General features: G+C 32.7%; 1 protein-coding gene and 1 long non-coding RNA gene across 6 annotated transcripts in view; both read left to right on the top strand.

The window, feature by feature from the left end:
- Nucleotides 1-15,764, top strand: part of LOC141457848 (cathepsin B-like) — a 45,917-nt gene extending 30,153 nt beyond the window's left edge. The window contains exons 1-7 of one of the 5 annotated variants that reach the window (XM_074135153.1): nucleotides 5,446-5,594; nucleotides 10,125-10,252; nucleotides 11,189-11,407; nucleotides 11,622-11,822; nucleotides 13,683-13,830; nucleotides 14,787-14,903; nucleotides 15,130-15,764. In XM_074135153.1, the coding sequence (XP_073991254.1) occupies nucleotides 10,133-10,252; nucleotides 11,189-11,407; nucleotides 11,622-11,822; nucleotides 13,683-13,830; nucleotides 14,787-14,903; nucleotides 15,130-15,341 (1,017 nt within the window). In that variant the 5' untranslated portion in view covers nucleotides 5,446-5,594; nucleotides 10,125-10,132 and the 3' untranslated portion in view covers nucleotides 15,342-15,764. Of the gene's footprint in view, nucleotides 1-5,445; nucleotides 5,595-9,890; nucleotides 10,042-10,124; nucleotides 10,253-11,188; nucleotides 11,408-11,621; nucleotides 11,823-13,682; nucleotides 13,831-14,786; nucleotides 14,904-15,129 lie in introns of those variants that run through there. The other 4 variants (XM_074135156.1, XM_074135152.1, XM_074135155.1 and 1 more) reach the window with 4 other exon arrangements.
- A 1,497-nt stretch (nucleotides 15,765-17,261) lies between these two features.
- Nucleotides 17,262-19,199, top strand: LOC141458914 (uncharacterized). Its single transcript, XR_012461274.1, has 3 exons — nucleotides 17,262-17,658; nucleotides 18,399-18,581; nucleotides 18,659-19,199. It is a non-coding gene; the product is annotated as an uncharacterized lncRNA (long non-coding RNA).
- Nucleotides 19,200-20,223: the final 1,024 nt, after the last annotated feature.

The following is a 20,223-nucleotide window of genomic DNA, read 5'->3' as shown; positions in this document are numbered from 1 at the left end:
TCCTCAATATTATAATTGACACAATTCATTTTTTTTTTTTTTTTTTTTAATTTCGACGAGTACTTCGAGTGATAATGAAAGATTGTAATCAAAAGCTTAATTGCACTTTGGTACTTAACCAAATATCTACTAATTTGAAGTTTCTACTATTTTTCGGTTTTTAAGTTGATCGATCATATAATGACTCATTCATTCTGTAGTTTGAGAGAGAATTTTATTGAACAATTTGGCAATAGAATTTCGGTTTTTAGTAAAGAATAATCTCTCAGATACTAAATTCTTGTTCGCTACAATATTTTTTGTATTTTATTTACTTAACCTTTGGAAACAGTAACCTCCCCCAATTATGATCCAAATTATTTATTTTATAGCTACTCATTATGTAAATTACTGTCTATTTCAAAACAAAAGTAGTTGAACAGGCATGATAGCGTACTATAACCTCCCCAATCAGTGGGTGAGATTGAGGAATTTGTAAAAACACTTTTCTTTGTCTTATACTCAGGGGGGACCTCAAAAAGTTTATTTCTAGTGTAAAGTAATATTAATTGCTAAACTAAATAAAATAACTGAAATTACACGATAAAACTAATGTTGCTAGCAGAAATAAAAACTCATTGCTGACGTCATTATTGCAATAAAAAAAAAATGAAGGCAATGAAATTTATTGTTTGAACTAAACAGCAAACTATAAAAATTCTTTAAAACAGGAGATAGTATATTTCAAAAGGTGTTTTTCAGAATTATTCTCAAGTGGGTAAATACGTATGACGGCAACTGATCGTACGATTGTTGGTTGGTCCATGGTTGACGAGCTAAAGAACGGCCTTGGATATATTGTTTGAACAAATATTATCTTCAGTATCTGATGTTTTAAAGAATACATTTTCTATTGTAAATACTTCTTATAAGATAATGTATTCTTAAAAATAAATAAAATTCGTAAAAATTGTTAACAGAGGAAGGAAGCATTTAAATGTTCAAAATTCAGGCTTTAAAATATCTACATATGTATAAGTTAAGAACCTCAAGAATTTAGTTAGAGCAAGCCATAGAGGTTATTTATTTACTATTTTATGTGAACTCAACATTGACAGTTTGATTTCCTCTTTCTAATATTTGAGAAATTAAAAAAAAAATCCTTGAAATCAGTTCGACGTAATTTCGCTGCGTTTAGAACTGCATTTTGATTTCGTTAGGTTTAAATACTAAACGAACTTAATTGGGTAAAAAAAAACAGGAAGTTGTGGTTGTGGCCCAGATCTTAGGTTTTGTGTTTTGTTTACTTTTTTTTATTAAAAAAAAAGAGGTAGCTAGGTCATTTATCAGCTATTTATAGTTCCGTATTATAGAAGGATTTTTATTTTTCTAGCTGTAAATAATCATCAGTGAACTTGTTCTATTTACAAAATATCATACCATATTGCTATCATAAAGTAAAATATCTTATAATATCCAATAGCCTTACAGCTCACTGTCCGGTGATGGACAGTGTTGTCTGTAAAGAGAACACTGTCCGGAGGCCGGCAGTGCACTGGAAAAAGCTCCGGGCGCTAATGACCTCAGCTGTTGATGCGCCAAAAAAAAAAAAAAAAAAAAAAAAAAAAAAAAAAAAAAAAAAAAAAAAAAAAAAAATATCCAATAGCGAGCGCGTTAACCACTCACTCACTCTACGACATCTGGGGGCATCACATCACCAAAGCAGCAGTCGTTTTTTAGCTTTAACTATTTGTACTTTGATCGCTTGTTGAATACGGCCGAAACTTCATCACCAGAAGCGACGAGGATTTTTAAACAAAGCGATTGAAAAAGAGAGAGAATTTTCCTTGCAACATTTTGACTTCTTTTGAACACAAAAATGTAGTTTATACAAATAAATGGCAGAATATTTAAAATTAGGGAGCCTCACGTAATGATCCTGAACACATGTACATCTATAACTTTTATTTGAAACCAAGAAAATTGTATTTTGGGTACTTCTCTAAAAAAGAAAGCTGTAATTATTCTAAAATTTCGTGATTTCTGCTTAAATTCGCGCACCCTCCTGTAAAAAATACAACTCAAACTTCACAATTCTAGATCATTTTATATGAATTAAACGTAAAGAACTATTAAACAAGTACTACAATATGTTTTATTTCATTATTATTAAAAAACGTATATGATTCATTAACATTTTGAATAACAGAAGTAAACATTATGTAACCTTCCTCACAGATGAAATAACGAGTATAAGTGACGTGGAAATCTTTACAACAAACTGTTTAATCTACATACATACATACAATAGGCAAAAAAAGTATTTGCACACCCTGTTATTTTAAGATTTCATATAAAAAAAATTCACTTTTTTACCCAAATTACGTTTATTTAACTTCTTAAATCAAACACTATAAGATGATAAATATAAATATGCTAAAGAGTCAAATAAATTAAGTATAAACCACATAATGTTATTTTATACTGCAAAAAAAGTATTTGCACAGCTGTAATTTGGGATCTCTTGACATGTAAATAAAACAAATGCCCTAACAAAAGAGGATTAACGTCACCTTTGGTACTGTCTATACTCTCTTTACTAGATTCATTAGTTTTTATTGTGTTTTCAACTAGTGCATTGAGATGGCTCCAAAATCTAGAAAAATTCCTGTGAGTGTGAGACAGGAAGTGCTTATATTACATCGTGCTGGAAACAGTAATAGAGAAATCGGAAATAAAGTAAATTTATCGTTTTCAACAGTGAGGTATATCATTGAAAGAGGAACAACAGAAAATAAGCAGCGAACAGGTCGACCAAGAGCCTTAAATGAACGGGAGAGGAGGAAGGTCGTCAAAGACGCGCTGAGGAAACCAACTCACAGCGCTCAAAAACTTGCGCATGACCTGGCGTCTTGTTCAGGAAAGACGGTTACACCTCAAACAATAAGAAACTTCGTTCACAATAAAGGTATACGAGGCAGGCGACCCTTAAAAAAGCCATATATTAGTGAGGTTAATAGGAAAAAACATCTTGAGTTCGCCAAAGAATTTGTTAAAAAACCTATAGAATCTCGGGAAAAAATTATTTTTTTCTGATGGAAGCAAGATTGAGGTTTTTAAACCACAAAATATAATAACAATCTGGAGAAGAAATAATACTGGTTTGAATACAAAAAATATATTAAAAACTGTTAAGCATGGAGGAGGAAATATCTTGGTTTGGGGCTGTATGGCTTATTCTGGGGTGGGTAATTTAGAAGTTATTGAGGGCATAATGACAGCTCGGTCTTAGGTGGAGGTGTTGCGAGGCAACTCGAAGGCAAGTGCCGTAAAATTAGGTTTGGAGAACGATTTTCATTTCCAGCAGGATAACCATCCAGAACATACGGCCAACATTACAAAAGAATGGCTTCTTTATAATGCCCCAAGAAGATTACTGACCCCACCTCAATCACCAGACCTGAACCCAATTGAAAATCTGTGGCACATTCTGGACAGGAAAGTCCGCCAGACCTCTATTACAAGTAAGGAGCACTTAAGACAGGTGTTAGTTGATTCCTGGAACAATTTATCAGATGAGGTGACAAGAAACTTAGTTGAATCAATGGTAAGGCGTTACAAGGCGTAATTGAAGCTAAAGGGATGCACACTAAATATTAAGGACAAAGTTATGATTGGTTATGGGTCAACCAAATTAGTTTTTGCAATGTTTAACTAGGTGTGCAAATACTTTTTTTGCAGTATAAAATAACATTATGTTCTTTATACTTAATTTATTTGACTCTTTTGCATATTTATATTTATCATCTTATAGTGCTTGATTTAAGAAGTTAAATAAACGTAATTTGGGTAAAAAAGCGAATTTTTTTTTATATGAAAACTTAAAATAACAGGGTGTGCAAATACTTTTTTTGCCTATTGTATGTGTGTACGTTTGATGAGGGATGAAGGTTAGGGATACAATAAACATGCGTACTATGACATTAAATATAAGATATTATTAAGTGATTTGAAGATAAAAATTCGAAAATTGAAGAAAATAGAGTGCAATTTGCGTAAGATTAAAATAAATTTAATATTTAAAATGCAAAATTCCGAACAAAAATCTCAACTATGTAATATTTATCTTAGAGTAATTTTCACAATGATTCCTGAGGGAGGTGGAAAGAAAAGTGAAAAGATATTGGATGTTTTCTTTTTCATTAAAACAAAGAAATTATATATAACAGGAACTATAGAAAAAAAGGAAATCATTCCCATAATTAGAGAAGTTTCTCTTTTTAACCTTGAACTGTTGGAATCTCGTAAGTTTGCTGGTTACACAGCAAGGGGAATCACCTGATGCTCCCTCCACTGAATCACCTGACCAAAACTTCCCCACTCTACGCACATAGCGTGTTAGGAAATTAACTATTCACCTCCACGTGCTTTATTATAGTTTTCACTATCATAATAAAAATTGTTGAAACACTCGTAAATATTATTTATTAACTAAATGTTGCCTTCAAATTAGATAACCTAGAAATATGTCGATACTTAAATCAATGTTAAAACAAAAACAAGAAATGAATTAAATCGGTTAATGTTTGGCTTTAATGGAGCGTTTTCCTGCGCCCAATATTGATAAAAGTTAAAGCATCAGACTCTTAATTGAAAACTGATCCGTTTCTGAGCTTCAAAAAGGATAAGATTACGTCAGTGTTTCGGTTATTGATTTTAACCAAATATTTTATCGATAATCGAACAATTTTTGACCTATTTTCTGACGTGTTGTCCAATGGGCTTCCTGGAGCCGGAAATCGTTATTTGTATGATATAAAATTTGGCTGTTTTTAAAACAGGATAATAGCTAGCAATCTTTTTTTAGATTCAACAACCCATTTTTCGAGATATTCGAGTTAATTATAATTGTTAAACATACTGTTGAATACTCGCTTTCTTTTTGCGTAGCATACTTAAGAACTCCAGCAAAAGTAAGTCTGAAAAATGTTTCAAATAAATGTAATAAACCTAAATGTGAATTGTAAGATACAAAGTTTATAGAAATTTGCAGGGACCATTATCAATAGAATCACTAAAATCTGTTTCATCTCATCAGTATAGTGGCACTCATAAATTTTCCTAAGGAAATGTTTGAAATAAATGTTTTGGATCTACGTAGATGCAATTAGTAAGCTAAGTTTAAAGAAAAAGGTGCCATTTCCAAAGAAAATCCAAAAAAAAAAAATTGGAAAAATTGGTGTGAACTCAAAATCAAAAGTCCGCAAGACAAATAAATAAATAAATGTGTAAAAATAAATGTGCTAAGAAAAAGAAATGAGTATTTTATTTTTTGCTTCGACAAAATGTGCTATTATTTTATTATTACTGAGTAATAAACACTTACTCATAAAGAACATATTTATCAATTTATATAAAATTAAATGGTGCCTTTACAAAGAATAATGAGTAAACAGTGAACCTAGAACAAAGAGATTCAACACTAGTGCATTTTAAAATGACAGTGATTCATAATGACAGCTGAACCTGCGTTCAACTGGTATGATCTTGTAAATAGAGAAGGTTATTAGGTTTGTTCTATCAGCTGTGTCAACACTGTGTTGCATTAAGCGGCGGTGAGTTACATTTGTTTTCTAGTAAAAAAGAACTTTAGTGTATACTTTCCCAATTTTCTGCTAGGACAATTATCGAAATGCTTGCCTTAACGAATTTTCTTAGAAATTATTCAAATTAAAATATTACGATTTGTTCATACAATGGTTGGCCTGAAAGCCTACGTCATCACTACGACTCGGAGGGTCTTCTTTGATTTTAGTTAGATCCCTTAGACTCAGGAGTCTGGTTTTTTAAGTACCACTTACACCTGGAATTATATCCTGAAACAACAATGTTGTTCTATTTCTTCTTCCAGTCGTAACCTCCTAAGGCTGTCCTCTACTAGTCCCACATGGTGCTAATTTTCCATTCAATGTAAAATAGACCACTGAAAAGGTCCGTGATCATCCTAAACCTCACCACTTCCGCTTAAGCTAGTTGCCGTACCACGATTATCCGTTTTTTAGACCAACCAATTTGTAAGAACCATTTGTTCCTCACTCCGGGGGAGACCGGACATTTCCGGTCAAACTGGCCCATAAAAAAAATGGTGGTGACATTGAATATAAAAATGATATTTTTAATTGAACCATTCGAAAGCTGTATTTGAAACGTGGCAACCAAAGCTACGCCCTTGACCTAAACTATTTTCAGATTAACCCACTCGCGCCCTTCGTGTCAACCTTTGTTGACAAATGCTTGTTTACTATCACTTATTCTGATAACGTTTCTCTACTTAACTTCCTCGCAAAAGTTTTTAGTGTTATTGAAACTAATTGGGTTGATACTTACAATTCGTGCCGTGATATTTAGGATTTTGTTTTTCTCAGAATAAATACTCTCAATTTTGGGTTTTTAAAAAAAGGTTATAATAAGCTGATGGCTAGTAAGTCACAGAAATTAAATAATATCTTGAATTTGTGTTAATACGCTTTTACATCAAACGAGCGAACTCATCACTAGCCTAATTCCTCAAATTTCCCTCATTGCGAGCATTCTTTAAAGTGCCTTAGAATGCTCTCGCTCGGTGATGATAAACAGATGTGTTCTTAGAAACTTAGGCTGGAAGGATAAAGGTTTTTCGCTTGCAAGAGCGTTCTAAGAACAAATGTAGGAATACCAATTACACTAAATAAACACGGAATACAGTTCTTGCCTTGTTGTTCCTTCTAATCACCTGTCAGGTCTCCAACTTCGCGCTAAAGGCGATCGTAGATTCTTAAGTATTCTTTTCACGCAACAGTCCTGAACCCCATCCTTGGGGAAACCGTTAGCTAATAATATCAGAAAAAAAAATGATGGAGTCTTAAATTAATGTCTTAACCGATTATTCAACGACCTTTTTTTTAAAAAAGTTTATTTTACGCTGAACTTTGTCAAAATAAATAGATTGACAAACAAATGTTTTTCATTTATTATTTTTGTAAATTTTCCTGTAACACCTAAAACAAAAACAACTCGCAAATAGATAATTAACTCGAAATTAAAAACAAACAACAATAACAACCGTGCGCAAGTGTTTTGTTTATTACATTAAGATCCCTCTGTTGGCTCAACTATTACGTTGTAAATAGCTTTCGTAGCGGAAAAAATAAATTGAATTATTTTAAGTTGCGTGGTTGCCATTTCCGTTTTGTTCTCTGGTACTAAGAACTAACGTATAATAAAGTTAATAAATAAAATAAATTGTTATGAAAACATTTGGTGCGAACAACTCACATGACTTAATTTAATAACGCGATTTATGTAATTACTTTTATTTAAAAATGTATTGTTTGAATCCCTAATAAAAAGAGGAGTACTTAAAATTAATTCAAGTTTATTAAAGCGCTCAAAGAGCTAAATGTAGGGCTATAAAGAGAAACTGATAAAAAATTAGTATTATTATCCCTGGCTTGAGTGACATTTTATAAATAAAAGTGTTCTCTCCACTTACATACTACTTTTTTTGGTGTCTTTGATTCTGTTTTAAGAAACAGTGTTGTATTCGGGGTTGTTGGAATGGCTCCGGGTTTTTTGATGTGATGCCCAACGAGGCGCTTAAGCGTCTCCTGAAAACTCTGCCACTAGGCTGCTGCACTACATGCAAAAAACCCTTTTTAAACCAAATAATGGAGTAAGATTTAATAATAAGAAATAATAAGATAAGAAATAATGGATATCGTTTCTTGGGGAATCGTGAAAGGGCGAATAACCTTGGCGATCTGAATGACTTCTTAAGCTATCCGTAGTATAGCATTAGTTTCCGCAAAGCAATGTGGATTTCGCAGAGGATGAGGTTGTTGGATTGATGCTATTTTTACACAGCCATTAATATACTTAAATTGAGTCTTGAAGGGGAGACGAGTCAATTTTTTTTTTGTTACGTTCGTCGATTCCGCTCGTGCAGTTGATCCTATTCCCCTTTATTCACTTCCCTGGATCTGGAGTTAGCCCAAAAAGCATACATAACCCTGAAGCATTTAAATGTTCAAGCGTATGATGTGGTTATTGACACTGGTCACGATCAGTCCATTGGTAAACCCTTGATTTCAAATTTGATTTGTTTCTCCTATTGTTCGTTTATGAGTTCCAGTGTCGATCACACCAAGGCGCACACAGTTCAAGTTTTAAAATAACTTTTTTTTAAAAAAATAAATAGAAGACTTCAAAATGGGTATGAAAATCTCACGATCACATGAATACTTCTCTTATAGAGTAAGAACAAGTAAAATTAAACCATAACCTCTTCCGGTGGATGGACTTTGCTCGCAAAAACGGTTTCTTACCAAAGCGATTTTTCCTTATTAAGATATTTTGTTTAAAAAAAAACTCAACAATTTCAAAAACTTAAATGAAAGTGACATGTCTTAACGTGCATATGTTACGGCTTTGTCCATTGATTAATTAATTTATTATAATCATTTCTATTGTCACGATTATAAACAATACCACGACCTTGATAATGGATAGCTAATTCATAAGAATAAAATAAAATACTAATGCGTAGATTGGCAATCATTCAAATATTTGAAATGCGTACCTGCTTTTACAGGGAGGTCAATGTGAACAATCAAGGTTGAATTATTCGCGATTTGGCAATTAAAACTAATATCTAGGTTAAAATCTCAATAATTAGAGTCTAAAAAATTAATTAGACTAAAAAACATACGTAAACATCAAGTAATTTCTTCCATTCACTAAATCTACAAGTGTAGCGCATATGACCGGATGAATTCAAATTCTGTACAGAACTAAAGCTTCAATCTCTGATAATGAATGAAAATTTGAAACTATTCAGAAATATAAAAAACATTGTCGTGGCGTTTTACAAATCAACCAATAAGATGGGGGTGAATGATTTTATGCAAAATTATTTGCTCAATATTGATGATAAAATCTTTGTCAAGTTTGCCATCAATAGAGTTGATGACAAGTGCCGTGGAAAAAATGCCTCCTTTGATAGAGAAGTAATAATCCTGGATGAATAATTTTGACTGATAAACTATTAATGGGTCTAACCAAAGTATATAGATTAAGTTGGCAAATTTCTTGAGCTGTTGTTTTCGTATTAAAAAAAAAAGTAAATGTTCACAAATAATGTTACATAAAAAATATATATATCAATAAACTGACTCCATGTAAGAAAGTCTGGCACAGAATTACAGCACACAATGTAAGTGGTGATCACAACATTGCGTAGGTCTATTTACTAATAAAAAGTATGGCCTTCTGAGTCTGTTTAAAATGTAACCTTCCGTACGGTTCTCTCATTGCCGTGCGTTCTATTCTTTAATTTTATTTTTTATCTATACACAATGAAAACGGGCCACATTATGTGTAAATACGCTAGGCATATATACTGTGTAACGGCCCCATTTTCTTTTCAAATTCTTAAAAAAGGTCATAGGAAAGTACTTGTTTTATATTAAAATAATTACTGACAAATGTCACAATTTCTCGTGACAACCGAGTTGGAAGAAGTAAATTTGTATGAAATTTGGGATATATTTATCGATTTTTCACGAGAAATACATGTTTTGTGTTCGCATGATTACGAAATGCGTCATTTGAAAGTGAATTCGCCCCCCCCTAGGTGTCCTCTTTTTTCACAAAAATATCCCCTTAAAATAACTCGTTTTACTAAAGTGGGTTTTACAACTTTTTTTCTTGATAAATTTTTCCTGGATAATTCGAAATAAAATATGTACATGGTTTATGTTTCATTTTATTTTATTTTTTTAAATTTTCCAACCAAAGAATATTCTTGGGCGACAATCTACTCTGAAAAAATTGCCTAGTTCACATTTTGCTCACCAGAAACAAAATTAAGTAAATTTTACTAGTTTTATTTCAGTACATATAGATTGCTTGTAAGATCTTAATAGATATGTTTGAACTATGACCATTGACTTTTACAAATCGTAAACTAATAGGAGATTAGATAGCTTTGCATTCAGTACACTGCTTGTAACTCAAATAGTTAAGGTTGTTTAGTCTGATTTAAAATAAATTTTTGTTTTAAGTTATTTATTTTATAAAATTTCTATTAATTTCTTTTTTATTTTTAGCAGAAAATATGAAACTGCTTATCGTGTTATCACTAATCTGTGGAACATTGTCAGAGAATCCGCAAAATGAAGACCCGCTATCCGATGAATTTATAAACTATATTAATTCATTAAATACAACATGGAAGGTAAGCCTTAAATTAGTGGGTATACATTTCAACAATTTGTGGTAAAACAATAGTAATCGCCATTGAAGTGACAAATTTTACTTAAGGTAATAGAATTTTTACTTCCAATTTTTTTTCTGCTAAGAGAAAACATTCTTTTCATGTATTTTATCGATTTAGGGCTGGAAATATCTGTTTTGAGGTTGCCAGAGTTCGAAAAAAATGATTTTTACAATAAGAATTTGAGTGTTGATGCCCGTGTGTGTGTGTTTGTATTCAAAATGGGATCCCAGAGACCGTGAATGGCCAGAATCCGTTCGCTGAAAATAATTTACTACCATATGGTCCACAAGCAGTTAATTATATAAAGTTAGGTAAAAAATCGATGGAGCAGTAATCGACTTAAATCTATATTCCTTATAGTGATACTTTCGATTAGTTGAAAATAGTCCAAAAGCCGTAGCAGAACGTAAACGTTTTTTTTATGAGTTATTACACTGATCACATATTTTTTTTTCAGAGACACAAACGTTGATTCCATAAAAATGATATTTGATTTCGAGCCAAACTAATGCGTCCCTTTATTGGAATTTAGGATTATTTTGTTTAAATATTTCAGCTCGATTGGTTTTCGAAGAAAATTGCGCTAATTATAAGATCTGTGGTACTTCGGGTTAATACGTGTTTGGATAGATTTCTTTAGATATTGAGAAAACCAAAATATTAAGTTTCTAGTTTCTGTAGTTGTGCCCAGAACACATTTACCAACTCAGGAATCTTTAAAACATTATTTCAGTTAAAAATTTGATTTCTAAATTTTGTCACAATATCGAGTAACTACGACTTAGGGAGGCTGTAAGCTAAATGAAGTGAAAAATCTCTTAATATCACTTAATTAGTTGCTAATTAGAGTTTAATAATTCATTTTTTCTTTTCTTTTTTCAACTCTATCATCAGGCTGGAAGAAATTTTCATCCCAAAACTTCTCATAAATATTTAACAAAATTGATGGGCGTACATCCGGATGCTAAATTGCATAGATTGCCACTTAAATCCAGTAGATACATTGAGAATAACTATGTGCAAATACCAGAGCAGTTTGACAGCCGAGTTGAATGGCAAGACTGTCCGACTATATCAGAAATCAGAGATCAAGGCAGCTGTGGTAGTTGTTGGGTATGTTCCTCGTTTTTTTATTTATTTTTAAATCTTAATCGTTACGATACGTTTCCCGACCAAATGATTGCAGATCCAGTCCTAGCTTGAATTCCAAACTCACCAGCTATAAGGTTTACATGTCCAGAAATGTAAACCAAAAACTACTTTTGTTGTTACACTATCTGCTTGAACATCAGACAACTCTTTAATTATGAAATTATTTTTCCTGCAGGCTTTCGGCGCAGTCGAAGCTATGTCCGATCGAATTTGTATCCACAGTAAAGCGAAAATAAGTGTACGCTTATCTGCGGAAGATCTAGTTTTCTGTTGCTATACCTGTGGTTTTGGTTGCGATGGAGGATATCCAGGTGCCGCTTGGGACCACTGGGTACATAAAGGTATTGTGACTGGAGGTAGTTACGGCAGTGCCCAGGTAATATTTTATTCATTTTGTTTAATTATTTCATATATTTTACTTCTTTCTTCCGTTTTTTTTGAATTTTAAGCAACATTAGATTCTTTAAATAACATCAGTTACAGTTTTATCTTAAGAGTGAAATATATTATCAATTAATTTACCTTCATTTCACACACGAGACATAAACACATCAAACTAATAAACAATATAGTATAGAACAGAGGTCGGCAACGTTTTTAATGTAAAGAGTGAAATACTAAATTAAAAATTCATGGCGGGCGCCAACTATTTTTCGAAAAATGGAATTACTGATTCTAACGGTAGAAAATCTTGAAATCTCGAGGAAAATTCGATTATTAATGTATCAATGGTTTTTATGTACGATGTAGTGTCAAATTCATCAACACTCAAATTTAAATTTTCAATTATTCGTTTGACATTTTGAAAGTGAGACAAGGAATTTTTCAACAAATGCGCTTTTAACAATTCCAACTTACATTTGAAAGAATTAACTGCACTAATCATATCAGCAATATGGGAACTCTTTTTTTCACTCGGCATTGAAATAATAAGTAAGTTTTCTTTTCGATGAGTCCATAATAGGGATGGCATAAACCTGTGACAAACTCTCTTGATCTATGCTCTCTTGTGTACTGACTACTACTGACATGATTGCTCAGTTCATTTCAGTTAAACGCGTAAGCGCGTCACCGTTGACGTACAGTAGATTCAAGGAATTTTAAAATTTACGTTTTGAATTTCTTGTCTAAATTAACAATAGTTTAAGGGCGCACTAAAATTTATTGAAGGGCGCAGTGGCGCCCGCGGGCGCCGCGTTGCCGACCTCTGGTATAGAACATACTGACAAGGAAGTTTATGTAGAATAAATTTTATTAAATAATTGAACATCCAGACATAAACAGCTACTTCACACAATCTAACGAAGCTGTCAGAGTTTTTGTTTGAGAGAGACCCAAAAAAACTCGAGTAAATTGTGAGACCCTTTTCAAATCGATTATGGCAAAGGTTTTAGGGAAACCTGGTGAAGGTTATTACCTCCACAAGCAAGGAGTACAACTTGTTTTATGTAATAAAGGTTGAATGTAAATGAGGTTGAATGTCTTGATTAAATTCCAAAGTCGAAGAAAATTATAAAATTACAGAATTGAGGAGTGCTACATTACTCGAAGGATTTTTGCAGGTTTCGAGTTTATTTATTTATTGTTTAACGAAATTTTCATACGTTTTCTTTTGTAAGAAAAAAAAATTAACTAAAATAGTAGAAATTTGCAACGATCGGTGACTACTTTGCACAAAGAAAAGATGTTCATTGTCCGATGGGACTTTACTATTTGTACTAAGTTAACCACCCCACCAACGCATTAAAAACTTAACATCCTGCGCAGCGCCTCGTTGAACCGGAAATCAGTTACAAGTTTAGCTGGCCCCAACCCTCACCAAATAAATCTGGTTTAAACAGTAATACGGATTGCTTTAAATACATGTAAGTCGATTTTCAAAAACAGATTTTATTATTCTGTAAAGAATGTAATTTTATAAATAAATTAATACAAAACATTAATACATATGTACATACATAAATAATTAAAACAATAAAATACCTGTAAAGAATAATAAAATTACTAGTTATATTTCACCGTCGTTAAACACTATGAAAAACTGTAACGTAAACACTCTAAAATGACGCTAAACCTTCCTAGACTAACCTAACCTTCAGGCCGTGTGGCGTTGTCGGTAGCCCCCTCTGATGGCATTTTTATATACAGTTCTTTGTGTTCAAAATCTACATTTTATTAAATTTCGGAGAAAAAATTCAAAAGATTCTCACGAACATTGCAATTTTTTTTGTTATAGGGCTGCCGACCATACGAAATATCACCTTGTGAACATCACGTCAATGGAACCAGAAAGCCCTGTGGACCATCTCCAAAGCATATGCCTAAATGTGAAAAGACTTGCCAACCATCTTACAAGATGTCCTATAAGCAGGACTTATATTATGGTAACTTTCATTTCTTAAAGGTAAACAAAAAATCGAAGATTAGTCTGTGATGATTAGGTATAACCTTTATTAAGGGTTCAATGGAATGATTTGAGATTTAGGGTTCAGGAACATCTTGGGTACTTCTGGATCCATAAAAGATTTTGAGTGGAAGAAGAGTTTGGGTTAGGGGATAAGTCCTGCGCCGTTAGAAATGCCAGACAATCACAATGCTCAACCATTCGAGTACTTTAAGCTTTCTACTGCAATTGGTTACAGTGTAGCTCTAAAGATTTTCTCATGGAAAACTTAAATTCCCTTGTAACTTTGAAATTGTGAAAACTTACTTTTTTTTTACATAGGTTTTCTTTTGTCAACATTTACTTAAGTTAAATGAACACTCTCATATGTACATAATACAGCTTAACACATCTCCTACTTGCGCCTAAATATTTGGTACTTAAGTGAACTTTATAGCCTCACGGTGGCGGTACGCGAACATCCCCACCTTGTTTGTCACTTAAGTTATTCTGATTTAAGCACAATCGTTTTTATTACTTCGTATTTGAGAACATAAATGTTATTAGAGAAGATAATATCCTTGTACAGAAAGAGAACCCCCTAAATACTTCTTTGAGTTATCGAGCATTTCCCTTCTTTATTTTTGTACAGCGTGGGCATTATACTATTTTATGTCTGAGTTCAACTTCTCCATCGCATTCTGAATATAGAGAAGAAAATCTTCTATTAATTCGTTACAAGTATAAACCCTTCTTATTACTCCTAGCATGATCTTTGACCATGGTTGTTTGGGTAATTCAGACATCTCGGTCTTGTAAAATGAAATGTACTTTACGTACTAGTGATTAGTTTTGTAATTTTGCAACTAGTTTTTACATGAAAGTGTTCAATGCAAATTTCTAAAATAATTAAATTATGATTTCCTACCTGTATTTTAATAATATATTCTCCACCAGGTAAAACAGCTTACAGCGTAGAAAGCGATGAAACGTCAATTCAAAAAGAAATACAATCAAATGGGCCTGTTGAAGGAACGCTGGCTGTATTTGAAGATTTGTTGAGTTACAAAGAAGGTAAATGTTGTTAAATGTCTTCATTAAAGCTGGACCTTTTAAAATTTAAAAAAAAAATAAAAGTAAAAACCCAAATAAACAGAAAAAGTTTCTTGAAAATCTAAAAGAATCTGTCATATTTTCACGTACGCTTTACCATTTTTTGCTTAAGAGGGTTCTTCTCAGCTGAGAAACCCCCCCCCCCCAAAATACCGAAACTTAATGCTAATATTCCCTGAAATTCCAGGTGTCTATCAACATGTTCATGGAAAAGAATTAGGCGGACACGCAATCAGGATTATTGGATGGGGTGTGGAAAATGAAAAACCTTATTGGTTGATCGCTAACTCTTGGAATACCGACTGGGGTGATCAGGGATATTTCAAGATATTGAGAGGCAACGACGAATGTGGTATTGAGAGTGGAGTCAGTGCTGGAATACCCAAGCCTAGATTCTAGAATAGTTTTCATTTAAAAATACTTCTAGAGATCGACGTAGTTTTCGAAAGAGCTGAATCCTAAATTTTTCCATTTTTGCTGAAAATTTGCCCATTTTTGATGTATTCCTTTCAATCCTAAAATCCAGAATAAATTCTTCTTTAACAACTTACCGGACTTCAATTCTTTTATGTAAAAAATCTATATATAATTTATACCGTAATGCATACTTCGTACAAAACAAATGGCTTTTTCAAGCAAACTAGACATAAAATTCTATTAATAACTTTTATTTTAATGTACTCAAAAATACTTGTAATTAATAATTTGTCTTATTCAGAATAAATTGAAAGTATAACCAATATTTTGAAAGTAAGAAAAAAACTAAACTCTTTTTGTTTTTTATAAATAAAATTATTAAAAATGAAAAACAATTTTTAAGTATTTATCCTTTTATTGAAATTTACACCTGTACCCACAGGGTACAATAAGTAAATGAGATAAATGTATACAGTAACGTGGCAGACGTGAATGACGGTCATCCAGTGATGGCCGCCATTAGTCACCCAGTTGGTCACGGCGCCTCAGCCAGTCTTCGAGGAGTCTTGGAGGGTTGCCTTAGTTGAAGACAAGTTTGGGATGAAATGAGAGTTTTTTGATGCAAATTTTTGTATCGGATTTTGGCAAGAAAAAATAATTTAAAACTGTTTTTCTTATACTAATTAAGGAAAATATTGGGTTTTATGTTAAAATTCCAAAATTGCTACTTCATAGGTAGTGGTTGTTCGAATTAGCATTAGAAAAGATGCCCAACGGCACGGCAGCCACAAGAGACTTATTGTGCCTTTCCCTATAAGGTTTTTTTAAAGAAAATAATGCTTGTTGAAACTCTATATTCGATTTGTATTTCGAGAGATCTTACCGTTACACTCCATTTTCACTATGAAAATTCCAAAAATCCATACTGATAAATGGATTTTTCAATTTATTTTCAGTTTTTCCAGAAAATGCTGTTCTTACGACTTCCCCTTAGATTGTTTTACGTGTATAGGTTCAATTTTTTTTCAATATTTTTCTAGGGAAATTCAATTAATGGGGACTTCTAAGAGAGGAGGTGGGTAGGCTTCCCTCTTAAGTTCTGTTTTCATAGAATGTTCGGTCCCAAACTTAAGTAAGATTAAAGTTAAGTTGCTGAAATACTCTTCAAACTAGTTGCACCACTTTCACTAAATGGGTTTTTAATTTTTTAGAGTTTTCTGAAATTTCTAAAAGATCAGAGTTAAGTTCAATATAGATTAGGAGTAAGAGATAGTCATGTGAGTGAGGCCAGTTAATTTTCCTTTTAATATGGAAGACAACGTAATAAATATCTTACAGATTAATAAAACTATTGTGATGGGAAAAAATAAAACAAATATCAGTTTATTAGAAATCATACTATATAATACTATTGCACAATAAAAGACCATAGTTTTTTACTGAAATAGCAACATTACGAAGGAGTTGACCTTAACATTGATTATTCTCCGTAAAGGGGGTTTCCAATGCCATACTTCCCCAGCTGCCACACGCGACATTGGAGAACTTAAATTGTTATTTCACAAATTATAGTATGATTAAAGCATGCCTTAGTTTACCGGACAAAGAAATCTTGAAGAACCATCAACACTGTCCAGAAGTAAAACTATACTTAAGTGTTATCTGTGCAAGTGCTGGAGGCTGCAAAAAAAAAAGCGCCGCTTTGATATAATTCTTGAATTATAAATCTCATTTTATTCTAGTTTATTCATAGGGTACCCTAATTTGTTAATTATTATTATTATTGTTTTTAATCAAAATAGCATTGGTATGCGGAAGTATAGGGTGTTAAAAAAGCCTTTTTTAAAAAAAAAAAAGCAGTGTTGGGTTTTTTTCAGAAATTAATTTGTGTTGGGCAAAGTGAAGCTTCCACTTTTGGTGAAAACATAATTTGTAAACAATAAGATATATTTAACAATACGATCGATATACTTTACGGTTAAGAGAAATAAGAGACGTATAAATTACGACCAATCCTTCAAGTAAGTCAACAGAAATGATTCATGTAAGATAAACTTGGAAGACGTATCAGATGGATCAATAAAACGCTGACAAATGTTCGTAAGAGTGCAGCGAGTTTCAATTACGCACAATGAATATTCAACAGTCTAGAGAAGGTTTCACTCAATTGTGTCGATACATATTTTCAAAGCCGGATATAAAGAAATGAAAATAATTGCTTTTTCCGCTCTCTATTTGCATTTATAATGTTTGAAATCATTGGAGTAAATTCTTGGAAAGTGAATTATTATAGATTCAGGTAATTTGATATAATATTTTACTGGATAAAAGAACAAGTATTTCTTTTTTGTACACTTTTTTATTACTTCATTCTAAGATTCTCTTCGTAAGATCGTAAATAACTTTGCTTATCGAATTTTCAATTGTTTAAATGTTTTGTTTGTTTTTATTCAAATACGCAACAAAAAGGATCAACTATTTTTTATTTCTCGTACGCAAAAGTTTTTTTAAATTGAATTTCTTCTTTTATTTATTGCCCTTGACCAACACAACAATCTTATCATCAAACAATATGACGTACAAATAATTACGTTATTGAATAACATGTTCAAGCATCATTAATTAAAACTCTTCTGGAGAGGACTGAGACATAAATATACGAAAAAAAAGGTGTGGGTGCTTGAGTGAACCTAAAATGCAAGTTTGACAGACGCACCACAATTTAAACACGGGAAATTTGGTGCAACCGCGAGCCACATCACATTTAAAAATCTGATTTGATAGGTATGTTCCATTACATCAAAATCAAGAATGCACTTTTTATTCTTTTCGCAATTTGGATGAGTTTAAATCACGTGATCCTAAGAATGGCAGACATATCACTGCCAAACATTACTGCCCCGAACTAGCCAACGAATTTTACACAAAGGCCTCCAAAAATGTAAAGGCACTGGACCATCATTAGTTAACGGGCAACAAGGATTGTGTGTAAGGTATTGCCAGGAACTCTCCTAAGCGCTATTTTCATTTTAATTTCAGCAAATATTGGGCCACAAAAAACTGCCCCAACGGACGCTAGTTCGACACCATTGTGATCTAGACGAACTGGAAATCCATTTAGTGTTTACCTTTTGTATTTACCCTTAAGGTTCATCCATAAAAGCAGGAGACTGAGGAAAAATAATAATAAATAGAAATCTAGAAGAACTTGAAGCCAATTTGGTGAATTTTCCTTTGTATTTTGGGTCATTTTCATGTATCATTTTCAAAATGAAGGCTAACCTTTATGTACGTTACAGCACTGGCCCTAAAAGTGAATACGAGAGACGGAAAAAGAAGAAATTTACACGAACTGGAAGTCAGTATTGGTCTTTTCCTTTCTATTTTACGTTCCATTTTCAGAATAAAGGCTACCCATTATGTTCATGCTAGCACTGGCCTTAAAAGCTTTTAAGAGAAACAGAAAAAGAAGAAGTCTACGCGAACTTGAAGCCAATTTGGTGATTTATCCCTTGTAATTGATCTTTTATTTTTGAAATAAAGGCAACCCTAAGAGTTTTCTTTTCCCGGGTCCTAACTAAATGTGACAGAGAAAAAACAGAAATCTCTAAGAACTGGAAACGAATTCCGTGCTTTTCTCTTGTATTTTACTATTAATTTTCCCAACGAATGCAACACCCTTTTGCTTTTCGTAGTCCTGAACATGAAAGGTAGCGAGAAAGAGATAGAAAAACTAGTAATTCAGACGAACTGCAGCCAATTCAGCGGTTTTCCTTTGTATTTTGGATTTCATTTTCCAAATTAAGGCTACCCTTTATGTTTGTTGTTGCATTGGCCATAACAAGCAGATGACAGAGACGTAAAAAGTAGAAATATAAGTGAACTTGAAGCTAATTTTTTTCCCCCATTTGTATTTAGATTTCATTTTCACAATGAAAATCGCCCTTTGTGTGTTGTTTTTTTTTTGCAAAGTGGGGGCACAAACAAAAAAAAGTTGAAATCTTGAAGGACTGGAAGGCAATATTGTTTTTCCCTTTGTATTTTATGTTTCATTTTCGAAATGAAGGCTACTCTTTATGTTTCTTTTACACCTGGCCTTAATGAGCAGGTGTGAGTGAAAGTAAATGCAGAACTCCAGACGAACTGGAAGCCAATTCGGTGTTTTTCTCTTGTATTTTACTTTTTATTTTCCAAATGTAGGTACCTTTCATGTTTATTTTAGCCCTTGCTATTAAAGTTGAAGACAAAAGACATTACAAGTTGAAAGCTAGACGAACCTGAAGCTAATTCAGTGTTTTTAGTTTGTATTATCTTTTTCTATATGAAGGCAATCTTTATGTTTATTTTTTCCCTGGCCATAAAAGTAGGTAAAGTAGTCGAAATCGACTAGAAGCCGAGTGTGACAGATGAATTGTTTCTATACGTCGCTGGACCTAGTCATCGCTTTCCACATGACCCCAGGAAATGCCCTGGGCAACGTGTATACTCGTCTTCACTAGTTAAAGGGATATTGGGAATTGTGTGTATGGTGTTGCCTATATTTCTCCTAAGCGCTATTTTTTTTAAAGTATTTTCCCCATATTTTACATTTTCGTGGGCCATAACAAATTTTTTCGTGGGCCGCATGCGGAAAATTGTTTTAGACACCCAGCGTAATACGCAGAACAGTCCGAATAGTATTGCGCTTTTTCTATACTGAATATAAGAGGCCAACAACATAACAAGTTTTTCGCTTCCGGCTGAATTGCGTAACTAGGAATGTTATGTATAAAAAAAAAAAATGTATAAAAAGCTGGACGTTGATTGGTGGCCGTCAGATCATGATATTGTTAAACAAATTTCGTTGGAGAACAGGCCGCTAGAT

This window comes from Rhodnius prolixus, unplaced genomic scaffold, assembly GCF_049639745.1.
Source record: "Rhodnius prolixus isolate KJV_2025 unplaced genomic scaffold, Rpr scaffold_5, whole genome shotgun sequence".
Classification (NCBI taxonomy): domain Eukaryota; kingdom Metazoa; phylum Arthropoda; class Insecta; order Hemiptera; family Reduviidae; genus Rhodnius; species Rhodnius prolixus.
This window is presented reverse-complemented; position numbering and strand designations above follow the sequence as displayed.